Below are 16063 nucleotides of genomic sequence, written 5' to 3'. Positions count from 1 at the left end.
GCTTCCAAGGAACTGGAAATTGGGAAATCACAGGGGTGAGTAAGAGGTAGTTGGCCCTATTTAAAGCATTGGTCAGAGAGACTAAATTTTGTTTATTTGACATAACAGAACTGTTGTTTACAGTCCCAAAGGAAAGCACGCGCGCAGTTCTGTTTGCTTGAAACATGCTGACCGGCAAAGTCCAATAGTGAATCACCAAGAAAAATACATCTGCCCCGTTTAAACTACGTCGGATACAGAAACCTACAGCCAGAGCATCTAACTTCAGGAAATAAGCCCTCTTGAATGTCCTGTTTATGACAATGCGTGGGTTAAATTCATTGCTGGGATTCCTTATGATTTGATTTTTATTCAATTTACTTCATATTAAGTATTAAGTAGTAGTTAGCAGAATTTTCTATATCTCATTTTGAAGCTGTAAATAACCGATAATTACTCAGATGCTACCAATGTTTAGCTTAAATCTGGCATCAGAAAGCGCGAAGTAGTAAAGTAAAGAACACACATTCACTCCTGAAGTTTTAAATAAAGGAATTCGGTGGTGAAAAAAAAAAAATCTTTTGAATACCGAAATGTTTCGTCTCGATCTACACATTTTTTTTTTCGCAAAAAAAAAACCTTGGAGTCTGAACGCTAAACGTGAACGTACTGCTCCTATCAAAAACTCATAAATTTTTAAGAAATTCACATTCCTTCGGTACAAAATGGGCATATCACTTAATCATACACAAAAGCTGTATGCAGCCTGCAACAAATGATGGAATTGGCAGGCAAATTGCAGCTCCCTGGGTTCTGTTCTTGAAGCGTAAAACTATCTCCCTCACTTCGCTTGTGTTGGTTAAGTAAATTTTCATGCCATTATTTTCTATTAAGAGCTGTAACTACGGATATTTCCACAATACACATATTTTTTTTTTTTACTTTTACAAAAGATACATTTGGGAACCAGTTGCCAAGAAATAATGTGTAAATCCACAAAAAAAAACAATATTGTAAAGTTCTACAACAAAATGTTATGATTTTTTTGCACGAATGAAATATTCTATTCGAGATAATACTGTGTATTTCGTAAGGAAATTAGCACATCATTTTATATTTTAATTGATGTTTCATTCAATCATTATTTGTTTATACCATGGAAAATATAATGGAATATTCTGAATTGAACTTAGTTTAATTTTTTTTTTCATTTTGCTTACTAATGTGCGCAGTTAATAGGTACTGGAAAGCTATTCAGGGAACGATTTACAATATATACTTTAGCTATTGAGATACCTGGACTACACAAAGCATAAATTCCAGGTAAGAATCCGAACCCAGTATTAATGCGAGCGCTATTTTATAGCGATAGAGTCATTTTATTTTAAAAGTACAAATTTTTAGAAATATCTGCAATTTTACATGAATATTTCTGTTTATTTACAAAAAAATACAGTGCATTGCATATGTTTTGTTGGAAATATCGTAACCAGATTTTACGCCGATTTGTCTTTTTTTCCCAAAGTATGTTCATTTTTATTTGTGTCACGGAATGTGTACTTTCCTCCACATTTTTCAGTAACCTGTTGGTCTCCTGCTTGCACCAAAATGCAAGTGGTGCAAAAAATGGATTTTGATTGCTGTTCATCCCAAGAATTATCTGCTATTTGTGAAAATAAACTACAGTTAGGTAAATAGTATGAACTTAAACAATGTAATGGGTGTAAAAAGTGATTATAATTACGAACACTCGCATGATGTTAACATACATTATATTACACTTGGTGAACATCCGTAAAACAATATTGGTGAAAGAATAACAAATGCAAGTGAAGTATCGTGACAGAATTGTAGAATAATTCCTTAAATAAACTAGTACTGTCGAGAAAATGAAAAAAAAATAATAATAATTACGGTGTGTAACACAGAGTCTTATATTTAAATTGTTTAAAATTAAAATGACAAATATTGTTTACATATTTTACAATTTCGTACTTCAACTGTTTATTGAGGTCTTGCGAGAAACATAACTAACATTCATGCTCAGTCACGCATTCTAATTTTACAATTTCGGATTTTCTTTTCTTTATTTTTTGTTCTTTCCACAAGTCCAGGCAAACATATAAAGTGGAGAGTTGGTTTTCATTGATCGGCCACATTAACAGGCTGTTGGGCTAATTGCACTAAGTTAAATCATTAGGAGTTATTTTACGGTGGTTCCTCAGCGAGTATCTAATTTGTGAAGATATACTTCTAATGTTACTAAATATTCAAAATATTCCTTCACAAAAATTTGTAACTAAAAAAAATTAACTGAAAAATCGACATGGCAGTCGAGATCTGCCTGAGGCCGGGTTTATAAACTACACAAGAAACGTAAATTTGTAAAAGTTCAATAACGATGTTTTCAAATTATAAAACAGGCAACGCGAGCTTCGGAAAGCTTTCAACTTCTTGCGTTTCGGCTTGCGTTTCTGCCTTCCACGTTTGAGTGAATTGTGCCGAAACAATAAAGACGCGAACGTTGCGGGCATATAATACCACGATGTTGTGTACATTAAATGCATAACTTTTTGACGTGACAACGTCTAATAAATCGATGAACGCAGGCTGCACGCACGAAAAAGGATGACTCATTGTCCCGTTACGCATATTGTCCCGTTACGCTCATTGTACGCTTGCGTCGCATCTATCTCTCTTCCACTCGATTGGAACAACCATCAATTTGACTTTTTCGAGGCACATTAAACTTGAAACACTCCCATTCGTTTCCTACTTTTCCTATCATCGTCCTATCCTTAACAGAATAATACACATTGGAAGAAGTTAAATAAGAAACATGTATAAAAGTTATAGTTGAAATGATCTGTTCGTTAAAGTAATAAATATATTTGAATAAATGAGTGCAAATAAAAGTAAATTTATCAATTAAATTGTAGATTTAATTTCACTCCTTCTTTGTATCCATACAAAATAGTGATAATTCAATAAAAATGATTCAATTTTATTCATAAAAGTATGCAATCATTTCATCAATGTTTTGTTATGACGTTGTCACGTTAAACTATCGTCCGTAAACCTACTTTACAGACAACCACTTTTTAACTATTCATATGTTTTCATGATACAAAATATGCCCATAGGGAAAATAAGGGGGGCGGGGGGAAATTATTTTTATACTGTTTTTACAATTTCTAAGCAGAAGGTTCGTTAAGGTGCTTCGCAGACGACCGCGATCATCTCGCTGCGGCTGCGTCGTTGCGTGACTCGCGTGGCTTACGGCCCGCTGTCGCCCGCCGTCCTCGTCACATCGCCGGCGCGGGCGAGACGAGCAAGCGTTGCGCAGAGTGCGTGCAGAGCTGCCAAACAAACGAAGCTGAACTTAATCCCGCACGACGGCGGTTGGCAAACATGGCGAGCTTTTTCCCTCCTCGCAGGCGGGGGGGAAGACGCCTCTCCTTTCCATACAGCGACCGTTAGTAGCGTCTGATTGCGTCGGGCGAGTTTACCGTCAGCAGCAACCTGCCCGGGCCGTCGAGAAATTTTTGTCGGGACCCCTCCCCATTTCAAAACTTTTGAAAGCCCACTATTAAATAGAATATATATATATATATATATATATATATATATATATATATATATATAATGACCTTGAACGTTGCAGCGCCCATAACTGCGTATACGTGATCCACACGTATCGCATAACTTGTAAGGTTTCCAATGAACTCCTACTACATAGTAGAGACCGGATAAAAGTCGCTGATTCATATCGCCATAAGCTATAATTAAAGCACATATATAGCTTTATGCTGCTTCTGCAATAATTGTCTCGCAGTTCATTCCGGAGGTCTCTGGGCCAGTCGGAAATCCTCAACCTGTCACACGTGGACAGCCAGCCGATTCGGTCCACCCCAAGCAACGGAATCCTGTCTTCCTGCAGCCACGCAACTCGCCTGTGCAAAACACACTCGTCGCAAAAAAAAAAAAAAAAAAAAAACTCGTATCACGCTGACTGGCTGACTCGCCACTCGCTCTGGCCCAGCGAGTGAACTCGAAGACTGGTCCACTAGTTCTCCGCCACTCGCCCTGCCCTGCCCGTGGTTGCACAGTGTTGCAACTGCCCGTTTAAAGTGGAGCAGCGCCCAGGGCGCCAAGTAGCTGGGGGCGGCGCAGCACGACACATAACAGCTCATATGATATGTTCAACGATTATTGAAACTAGATGAAAATGGATTTTTGTAACAGTTTGGAATGCTTATATTGATATAAGTAATTATTTAAAGTCCACGGTGACCTGTTTATGATTTGTAATAAGTAAAAAAGTAAAAAAAAAAAACATAAGTCTACTTACATTTGATTGTTGACAAAATCTTAGGCTTACGTGATGTATATTTAGGCAAGGAAATTTTTTTTTTGGTGTGTCCGTCGGGAAAGGGGGGGGGGGGGGGGACATTAAGGTTTTTTACCGCCTAGGGCGCCAATTTACCTTGCACCGGCCCTGGTTACTGCAGAGTGTCGCTTCCTGGGAGGATGAGGATTATTTGACTGCAGGGACGCAGCCGATGGGGGAGGTCCTGAGGTCCGGACGAATGTCCTCCAGGATTTAAAAGAATTCAAAATAAAAAGCAAAGACAGAAAGAGAAAATAACAACTTAGCTACTAACGTTTAAAAAATGGGTTATTGGGATACAATAATATGTATATTTCCAACATCCTTACAGCCCGACATGCCTTATACATAGAAGCGGCAGAAGTAGTCTCTGTTTAATGTCCGTTTGTATTTATACGTGTTACCGGAAGCATGTCTTCACACAAACTTGACATGTGTGTTTCATGTGTTTGGTAATATTATTAAATATTTACTAAGGGCTTGTGTTTACAAATTAATCAAACAATTGACTATAGAACAAATTATTTTAAAAAAATACATACATTTAAAACCTAAATATTAAATGTTCATTTTACCATTATCAAGTAAATCATTACTTAAATTTCTGTTTGTACACGACGAGATATCCTGGGAAAATAATGTAATATTTTTAATTCATTTATAAAGAAAACGTTTTCATAATAAATTATATAGTGTTTGTACGGACTCCCTTTTTCACAAAATCCTGTCTACGGCCTTTTTGACGGAAGCCTATAAATAAGGCTGGCCCAAATCAACCTACTATTAAATTTTCATGATCACCTGGACCTCCTGGAAAGGACAAAAAAAAATCAATAAAATAAAAACAGAGATTGTAATATTCGGACGCGTGAATGAGGAAGAGTGCATGGTTACAGTGGCGTAGCCAGGATTTGTGTATGGGGGGTGATAAGAAGCATGCCCCCTCCCCCCCCCCCCCGTATTAAAGCGGGGGGTCCGGGGATCCTCCCCCGGGAAAATTTGGATTTTAGGTGTAAATTAGCAGTTTTCGGTACTTAAATTTAAATATTGTAATGGTAAAAATTTTATTAATTTTAATATGAAATTTGTTTGAGTGATGAATAAGGAATTAATTAAAGATTTGGTTCTAGGGGGGGGGGGGTTTGAACCCCTAAAACCACCCCCTGGCTACGCCCCTGCATGGTTAGGTTTCTCGCTGAGGTCTCAAATAACATTGAAGTAGGAGATTTGAAAGGAAATAAAAAAAGACATTGGTAATTTATATTCATAATTTAAGGATGATACTAGAAACAATTAAAAGCAGCTAGAAAGCAATGTGGTTAAGAGATAACTGTGAGCGAACGAGAAATCACCAGAAAGGCCAAAAAAAAAAAAAAAAAATAGTGAATTCATTAACATATGGAGAGCAAGCCAAAATCAGCTGATGCCATATGTTTGTCCACCCCACGAGTGGCTAGCGACCTTTCAGTGTAACTGACGCTTATGTAAGTTGGTATCACTATGGCGCAGTGGGTGCAACACGATAAAAATATTTTCCTAGCCAACCCGTTCGAAATATCTGTGATATCAGAGAATGACATACTTCCAAAATAGAAAGTTTATTCTTTTTCAGAAACTTGGTTTTAAAAGGATTGTCCAACTGGTGCATAGTAAAACAATTTTTTTTATATATATTTTTGAGATTTTATTCACTAAAGTCTTTATAATGATATCTTTGAGAATACATAGTTACCATCGCAACGATTTATCCGAATAAATATTAAATTTGGATTAAACTTTTTTTTCTTAAACAAGTCAATAATTAAAACCCACTTGTAAACAATTATGGATGTGATGTCAAGAAACATTTTTACCTGTACATCTCGTTTTTAGTTTCTGTTCGTTGCGCGGTTAAAATACCGCATGTGTTCTCAACGACGCAATTTTTTTGCCGTCACATCGCATCCTTTGCGTCGCGTCTGTCGCGCCGCTATAATTCCAGCACTAGGCCGGGTTTGTAAACTACACAAGAAACGCAAAACTCAAAATCTCAATACAAAACATATTTTCAAATAGGTACTTGTTTATAAACTACGCAACACGCAAAAAAAAAAACGCAACGCAACGCAAGCATCGCCCAACTTGCGTTTCGGCTTACAATTTCTCATTTGAAGTGAAGTGTTCCGAAAACTTCTAAAAGACGCAGGCGTTAAGTGCATGGAAGGCCATACGATGTTGTTTCGTTTCGGCTACACGACGTTCTCAGTCGTCAAACGTTTGCGCAGAGGAAGAAAAAAACGCTCTTAGATCAGATTATTTATGTTTTCATTCGTATTCATGATAAGCAGCATGAATTGACGAAAGAAGGGCCGGGCAGGAAATGCATTTTCTACTGGTATGCAGTAATAAGTTGCAGGGTGGTGACGTCTTGCGACTTCCGTGCTTTTAAAATGATCGTGAACTTCTTTCATTGGTTGCGTGTTGCGATATTGCTCCGTTGCGTTCCTCGAGCAGTTTACGAACCCGGCCTTACACGTGTATCCTGAACCCGCGACAACGCCATCAAACCTCTTTAGGGATGCGCGGGAGGTGGGGGGAAAAAAAGCACGAAAGAATGTAACCCACCAGTAACCATGTTGTTTTTTTCTTCTTCTCCGTGCTGAAGTTTCGAAACTTCGGGGGCTCTTGCTCGCTACGTCGTAAAACGTTTTTTTTTTTTTTTTTTTTTTAATAATCCTATTGGTTGTGTTTCTCGTCGTTGGAAACTGCGCTTGAAACACGGTTTCCTGGTGGTATAGAACTGGATGCATTCCATTTTCAATAGTTCACAAAATATTCAGCTTTCACCACCGTTGACATAGTTTCCTATCGTGCAAAAAAAGTCCTTATAATGATTGAACGTTTTTTTTATATACATTAACACATATAGTAGAAACATGTCAGTAGCCAAAGAAATGAAAAAAGTAATAATAATTACTGTTTTCCAAAATTCTATCTACTTTGCCGTGTCATGCTAATAAAGTTAGTTGTTATCTGATAGCCTTTATTATACTCAGATTGTCCACATATCACCCAAATGTTCTTTGAATCATGAAATTTAATCAGTGCATTGATTTAAGCGTTCATTTTCATATAACAAATAGGGGGGGGGGGGGGGAGATGGGGTGAAGTGGAGTTAGGATTGTCGACTTTGGAAACGCATCTTGTGGCGAACGCAACACATAAGTTGGCCAGGTGGTTGGGTGGTAACTTCAGAGAGCTCAGATGTGTAAAACAATGAATACATTTGAATACATATACAGAATCATGTTCGTAGGAAAATTATATTTAACTATATTGATTTTTTATTATTTATTGATATTGATATTTATAAGAGTAAAAATTGTTAGTAATCAAAAAACAAAGCATAATTCAAAGAATTAAAATAAATATTTATTTCTTATTTTTTTCATGTTAATTCATCAGACCATGCAAGTAAAGAACCTAGCATCTTAAGTGGAAGGAAAATATTTTGTACTTATAAAGTACAATATGTTTTGGATATTGTACTTATAAAGTACAATATGTTTTGAATATTGTTTTGCTATGTTATGTCTATCACTTTCTTGCAAAATAAATACGTTCAGGTAGCTTCATTGAAGTGTGTATTTAAAAAATTTAGAGAAATGTCATGTTCAACTTCAAGATGTTAGTGATGAGAACATATTTAGGAGGAAAAATTCACCTTAAACGCAGGAATTATAGAAAAACGTATTTTTCTGAAAAATAAATATGGATAGGTACTTAGCTGAATATGACTTACATAAGTAATTAACTTAAAAAAATATATTTGTGATACAGGAACTCTTGAAAAAAATACATTATCCGCGTTTCGTTAGTAATCAAATACTAAAAAATAATAGGCTTTACAATCTTTTCACTTATGGGGCAGGGGGGAGAGGAAGAAAAATGCGCCATACTGGTTTCAAAGGTTTTTGCGCCAAGACAATTTTAAAAATTTAATACAGAAAATTACCCTTCTTTAAGGCAGAGATAAAACATAAAATATAATAAAAAGCTCTAATATAGTGTTTATTTACAGTATTATTAGATACAATTGTAGTCATTCTAGAAATGGAGTCCATTCTAAACGCCAGTGAACCTACAGGAGAGATTGTATCAGCCAATCACTATTAACTTCAGGCGTTAAACTTAGGGACTGGAAAAATTCGCGGTTTGAATGTCCCCTAGGATGGACTCCACGATCCTCTATGTACGCAGTAATATTACACCAGCTCATTGGCTACTGACTCGTGACACCTGCTAACTGGGATGCTTATGATTCGATACTTCTTACGTTGAGGGTCATTCATTGGCTCACAGTCCTTCAGGCAAACTGTGTTCCAATCACTGAAGCGGCAATAAGTTACACGCACTTGGATTCTAGCCTATCGCGAAATGAACCCGCGAGTTTTACTTGTCTCTAGTTATACTACATTATAAACTATGCTATAATTAAGCAAAATTTTGAAAATGGAACTAAAGAACATTGTTATGACCCAGAAATTTAAAGACGTTCCGAGGATAATATATAGCGAATTTCCCTTATTTTCCATGCCATATTACTAAATTACAAAAATAAATTACATACAATTGAAAATGACGGTGCTAATGACTTTCTAATGAGGTACCATTTGTGTCGGTGCAAGCCACGAATAATTAGCGTTCTAAGTGTGAATACGCCTATAAGAATTTGAAAACAGGTCTTAACCGTATGTTTATTCAATGTTAGTGAAATATTTAACACTTCTTTGGTTAAGCTTCCGAATTCTTGCAAAGAGATGCTGACTGGCCTTTCCAAGAATACGCTGTCCAATTAATGTAATTTTTGAATCACCAGCGCTGAAAATTGTTTATTTTGTTTGGATTTTTATTCGAATATAGTTTGAAGCTATAAAATTTTATAACGTATGTAAATTTCGCACAAGGAATACAGTTTAGTAAATTATCGTTTAATATTAAGAAAATGCCCGTGTAAATAGTGCAAAATAAACATATTGATGAGATAGTCAAATATCTTGCCAACTAAACCAAACTCGAGCAACCAAAAAAAAAATAATTATATGTTTCTCTTAAGCTAGTATAAAGTTCAGCCAACTAAATATTTTTGTGCAACCAACTCTAAGTATAAACAAATATTTCATTTAAATGAACCACTAGCGATTTAGTTGACATGGTGTTGTTCTGACAGCAAAATTTTAAATATGTTGCGTCTGTTAAGTCATACATTACTGATGGCCACTAGTGCTAATAAATTAAATATTTCAAATGATTGATATTTCCCAAATGCAGGACTGCTGATTTCATAAATGTACCTATGTAATAACGGGAAACAAGGATAAAACCTTTAGGTTATAAAAGCACATTTAGCCAAAAAGAGTACAAATACTTTAAAGATAACTTATGCGAACTATAGTACCTTAACATTATAAAAAACTTAAGCCAATTTTTTAGACTCTAGGCTTAAAAAAACAATAATTTTAGCACATGGGCAATGCGATAATAAAGCTTGATATGGTATGTAATATAAACTTAATAACCAATAGGTAATAAAGATATATATTTTACCAACATTCTAAAACAGTATTAAGAAAAAAACTGAATCGCAGATATCGCACAAAGAATTAAATACATTTAATATAAATCAGTTCAGTATCTTGAAATTTTTAAAAGTTATTAAATAAAAACAAATTTTCCTGCTAGCCAGTCTAAGACCTAAGTTAGAAGTAGGTATATGGTGTAATCAATAACGCTAATATCAAAACGAAGATCATATAAAGAGTGGTTACACGAGAATTGGAATACTTATGTAATAATTTTATTGCATGTGCAAACGTTCTGACGTAATTTTATGTTTAGGTACAATGACTGCAAATTTTCTTAACAAACTATATTTTATACGTATCTTGGTTCCATTTATTCACATTGATTGCTTACAACTCAACTCTCTAAAAATCAGTCTCTATAAAGAAAATAATTAAGTGAATAACTTTTAAACATGCATAAATCCCTGAGTCAATACTAGCTATCGGCCATTGAAGAAAAACGTGTGTAATTACAAAACCGTGAATTAAGAAGAAACCTATATTGACAAAATTTTCCAGTGGTCCTGATATTTGTAAACATTCTAAGTCTACGTAATTAAATCTTTGAATATTTAAATAATCAATTCAAAATAGCTTGAGGTGCATAAATATTCAACAAAATTTGAAGTAACTTGGGAAAAGTATTCATACAAGCACATAAATTCGTGTAAACACTGCAAACATTTTTTTTTATTTTCCAAGAAAGTGAGGTAAAATTGTTATTTCATGTAAATTATTTTTCATTTTATTACTAAGTGGCCTAATATATTATCTACAAGTTTTAAAGATCACTGCAATTACAATCGACAAAGTAACTTTTGAAATTAATAGTATCGGTGGTAGGCCTACTCTTTAGTAACTAAACTTATATTTACTTGTGACTTATGTTATGCTAAGTGCTATACGATGACAATAGAGTTTGCGGCCTACTTGCTGCGGTATTGTCTGGAAGAAAACTAGTGTAAGCGTATAGAAATTAAATATATCAATTGAAGTTGTTTTAAAAATTACATGGCAAGTTGTAGTTTAGCGTATGCAAAGATATACATAGATAAACTAATATAAAAATAATTGAATATTATTTTTAGGTTTGTTTTCAACTTTATATTGAGTAACACCGCATTTTCATATACTCGAATAGCATATAAAATAATAAGACAAGGAATAAAATTGATTGAAAAATATTATTATGTATAATTTACTGTGTATATGGCTTATGTTGAGGTAGCATAATTGTAATTATCTGAAGCATAAATTCTAAATAACATTTAGGCCAATACTGTGAGTTTCAAACACAATCTTGGCCATTATCAGCATTCTTTTTCTTTCAAGCTGTAGTCAGTTTTTTGTGAAACTTGAACATTAATTACATATAAGGGATTATAAATTTGTCTTTAGTTAATCTAATAATTTATTCAAATAACGAATTAACTGTTGTAAAATAATACACGATCGTTCCTAACGTAAAAGACGTTACTATGAAAGTCAAAACTTGGCGACTGATAATATTCTCTCATAGCAAAATATTGCTTACAGTGTGACGAGCTGTTAAAACGCTCGACAAGGGATCTTCGTTGTGAATTTTAAAATTACTTATTTTTTTTATTTTAAAATGGGTCAACCCTGCATGATTTGCTCGTCGATTTCTACAAAACATTCGTGTGGGGTTAAATAAATGGACTGAAATATTTCGAGACAGAGAATCATCGCAATTTTCAAAACAGTTTTGTGTTTTTTACACGATAGAATATTTAAGTACTTTAAAGATTCTTAACATTTTTTCTACTATAATTTTACAGGCATTAATACATTGGATAAAACATATATTTATACAGTTTTATAAGGAAGTTTAATCAAATACACGCCTATGCATACCGATTGAGACTTACAAAATATAGTAAGGATATTAAAGTATGTTGACATTAATTCGTGTGCCAGAAATAAGGTGTAAAAAAATAATTACTAGTTTCTGTTAAACATTTCAGTAGGAATTATTATCTTTGTTTTTAGAAACACATCAATGACAACCACCTGTTTGGCTGGCAAGTAGAGCCGTGTACTTGAATTAGAACACAGCCAATAACATAAATGTTTAGAGTTAAGTATTTATTTAGCCAAAGAAAATAGGCAAATTCTGCAAGTGATTACAACGTGTGAGAAAAAAAAATACAATGATTTGGAAAGGAGGGGGGGGGGGGGGGAACTTAAAGATAACTTAAAATGTGACGTAGATAAGAAGGGGGGAAAAAGAGTAGGGAGGGGAGAGTCACCCAAGATAAAAACGTTTTAATATATCCCCCTCAAACGCTGGGACGTTCATTCAACTGCATCGGCGCACCAACACGCCGCGCTCCGGAACGTTATTATCACAGCACGCTCCTTGTAATCTATGCACAGCTGTTTCGCGCGATAACGAGACTGCACACACCCGCACCTTGGCGGCCGCGGAAAACGGGCGTTAGCCGGTCGATGGGATAAGATAAGCCTCCCCTACCGCGGGGGCGTGGCTGATAGAGGAATGGGGAGGGGGAGAGGGGTTTGTGGACGCAGCTCCAGGTAGAGAAGAGAAGATTATGCGGGCAAAGAACTCACCGTAGGAGCGGAAGTAGTCCTGCCGGAACGTCATGGTGGCGGAGAGTCGACGTCGAAGCACCAGGGGGATGTCCACGTCTTCTTCGCCTCGCAGCCGCGCCGGAGAAGGAAGCACGTTATGGGGGAAGCCTGAAGTCTGTCGCTCCCGGCTACCACGCGGGCGAAGAGCTTGTGCTTGTGTGTACGTATGCAAGCATGTGCGGCGCTGGAGGAGGGAGGGGTGGAGGAGGGAAAAAAAAGGGGAGGGGGGGTACTTTGGCCGCCGCGGTGGTAGCAGCAGCGGGGGGGGGGGGGGGGGAGTGGACACCCATACACCCATGAGATCTTTGCCGCGGGAGGGGAAGGAAAAACGTTCGGGAGGGGTGGAAATGTTCCCCCTCTCCACACTATCACACAAACACGACCAGACGTTCCAACGTCGATGGTTAGCGTGCGGTGGACGGCTAAAAACATTGCCGGGCCCATCTGAAATAGTTGTTCGAGGAATCTGACAGCGTGGACATGTGTGAATACTGACCGTTTTACTATAACGCACGGGCTAAATTTCATCTGAGATAACACCAGATCAGCTAATTGCAAGCCCAATCCTAAACTAAAACTAACTACCCAAAAAAAATTGATTTTTTTTTAACCTTTCAACATTGCTTTTGACTTAATTTTTTTTTAGTCATTTTGCTCACAAAAATATTTGTGTGATTATGTACAATATTATTTAGTTTTAATTCATATGTTTAATCTAATACATTAAGTTATTTTGAGTGTTCTTCTTGGTAGTATCTCAGACTGCAATATTATTACTCTGTATCATATCTTATGTATTCAAACACCATTATATACTTAGTTGAAATTATTCTATCAAAACAAAAAATAAAGCTTTACATAAATCGGGCCAAAATATCATGGCTGCCGTAAAGCATGCAGATGTAAAGAAATAACTAACGTACCTCTACTTATGGCAAACCTTTTTTTTATATACTGTCCTCTGCTCTACACTGTCGAATTTATAATACTTCATTCTACATATTACAGGACTTAAATATTTTAATTTACGTACCTCGCAACAAACGTATAACTTTTCTTTTTCTTAACCATTTCGTTTCTATGTACTTAAAGAGTACAATCGTTCAAATAAACATTCATTAAGTTATAGTCTGACAGAATAAACCTGAAATACACATAGGGCCTATCAGTAAAAAAAAAAACACTTTCTCAGTATATTTTGGGAGGAAAACTTGATTTAATTACGACAATAGCCATTTGTAAATTTAACATTTTTTTTCACTCGAGAAGAATCAATTTAATTTTGGTTAAAAAAAATGTATGTTTATTAGCTGGTTACAATTTAAGGTTTGATGCAATCTGTTGAAAATACCCATTTTATTAGCATTTTGAAATTTCTTTGTGCTATTGACTTGGCTTTATTATATTAGAAATACATTTTAATACTGTGACAGTTATAATTAACTGTTTCAGTGTGCAACTGTAACCTAATACAGCTTTCCTTGGAAAAAAAATTATTTTTTTTAAAAAATAAATTTATAATAAATTAAATTTTTCACCTGTTCCACTGTGTAATTCCACATATACATAGATAGATGAAGTAGGTAATATAACATTCAAATGATTAGGCATTATCATACAATTATAAAGCGATACACACGTTCGCCATTTAAAACTGCTTTTTATTTAAATATAACTCGACTTACATACTATTAGTTTAATGAATGTATGCATTGTTTGCATGTATAGGCTATACGCGTGTTGTTATGCGAATAAACTAAAAAATTCATCATCCACGAAGTAAATTTTAAGTCTCAGTTTACACTTAACTAACTCAAAGAGCAGTTGACATTCTGTCTGTGCGAGTGATTCTTCGAAAATCACAAAAACTTTACACTCACATGTGTCGATAAAATGTAACATTCAAGATTATTTAGTGACCAGTAATTCAAATATGCATGATTCTAAAAACAAGTTGACTACCTTTATATATAAAAAGTAATATATATATCACTAGCGACCCGAAAACTTCGCGATTTTAATTATCTACGTATATGATAGACTCCATGATCCTCTATGCACTCGGGCAATTTGAATCTGCTCATTGGCTGTTGACTCGTGACACTTGTTAAATGGGATGCTTGTGATTCGATACGTCTTTTGTTGAAGGTTCTTCATTGGCCTAGAGTCTTTCAGATAAACTGTGACCCCATCAGTGAAGCAGCAAAAAACCGAAAATATATTTTATTTTAGCCTATAGCGAAATGAAACCGTGAATTTTTCAAGTATCTATATATTTCACATTCAAAATGAAAAATCCATTATAGGCCTACAACACATTAAAACGCAGATGACCTTTTTTAACTTGTACAAGCATCACTTTATAGGCCTACATTAATTGAGAATTAAATTTTCTTTAGAAAACATCTATTAAAAACCTTTAACATGAATAATTTGAATTAAATGTTGCGTAGCTTACCACGCAACAAGGATATTTGGCTTGCGGGAAATACAGACACACTAGAGTTCAGGAAAGTTACACAAAAAGGTTATTGAGAGAGTATACAGAATGTATCAGTTCCTTATGGTTAGGGGCACGCATATTTCGTGAAAAGATTCCGGACTAGCTGAAAGTTAAATAAACTTATAGTTTAAAAATAACTTTTAAAAAACCCGCTTTATCGTTAATAAACTAAAAATTAAAAAACAAAATTTACGTTTTTTGTTCAACAGCCAAATAATGCACCACAAATATAACTAAAAACGTGAGGTGCTTGATATAAATTGTCTTAATTTTGTTTTTACTAATTTTAGGATATAGACATTACAAAAATGATAGACGGGAGAACACCTCGCTTTTAGTTATACAGAGTTGGCTGTTGGACAAAAAACTTAAATTTAAATTTAATTTATTATTTTTATTTTTAGTTTATTCAACGATAAAAGCGATTTTTTAAACTATAAGTTATTTTATTCTTTTTAGTCTTAAAATAAAATAAAAATGAATATGAGTAATTTTAACAAATTAAAAATACTAAATATTAGTGATTAAAGTATTTATTTGTTAAAATGAACTTAAAATTAGTCATTAATAGTCATTAATATTCGCGTAATCTAGTCATTTCAGCTAATACGTCACCATTCATGGAACTTTTCTTGTTACCTTAGAGCAATTAAGTTCTTCTACTTGGATACCATCCAGTAACTTAACGCGACTAAGGGCTACATAAGCCTGTCCAGCAGCAAAAAAAAAAAAAAAAAATGGGATTCAAAATAAACAACTGCATAGCCTAATCTATAATGCAACTTTGCATTTTATGCACGGTAAATGCCCAATTCAGTATTAATGGAAACATTCTCCTTTCAGCAGTACCATAGCTGTATTTCGCTGGAAACTGAATGGCTATTGGTTTAATTATATGTACACAATCTGTGCCGAAATCAACACGGACTGACGGAATGTCCGTATCATACACTTGGTAACGCCCAAAGAGTAGCC

At 34.9% G+C, this 16063-nt stretch overlaps 1 protein-coding gene across 2 annotated transcripts in view; it reads right to left on the bottom strand.

The window, feature by feature from the left end:
• The window catches only part of LOC134531789 (box A-binding factor-like), a 335983-nt gene extending 323219 nt beyond the window's left edge, over positions 1–12764 (bottom strand). For both annotated transcript variants that reach the window (XM_063367716.1, XM_063367717.1), the window contains exon 1: positions 12565–12764. In XM_063367716.1, the coding sequence (XP_063223786.1) occupies positions 12565–12598 (34 nt within the window). In that variant the 5' untranslated portion in view covers positions 12599–12764. The remainder of the gene's footprint in view (positions 1–12564) is intronic.
• Positions 12765–16063: the final 3299 nt, after the last annotated feature.

Source organism: Bacillus rossius, chromosome 5 (assembly GCF_032445375.1).
Source record: "Bacillus rossius redtenbacheri isolate Brsri chromosome 5, Brsri_v3, whole genome shotgun sequence".
In the NCBI taxonomy this organism is placed as follows: domain Eukaryota; kingdom Metazoa; phylum Arthropoda; class Insecta; order Phasmatodea; family Bacillidae; genus Bacillus; species Bacillus rossius.
This window is presented reverse-complemented; position numbering and strand designations above follow the sequence as displayed.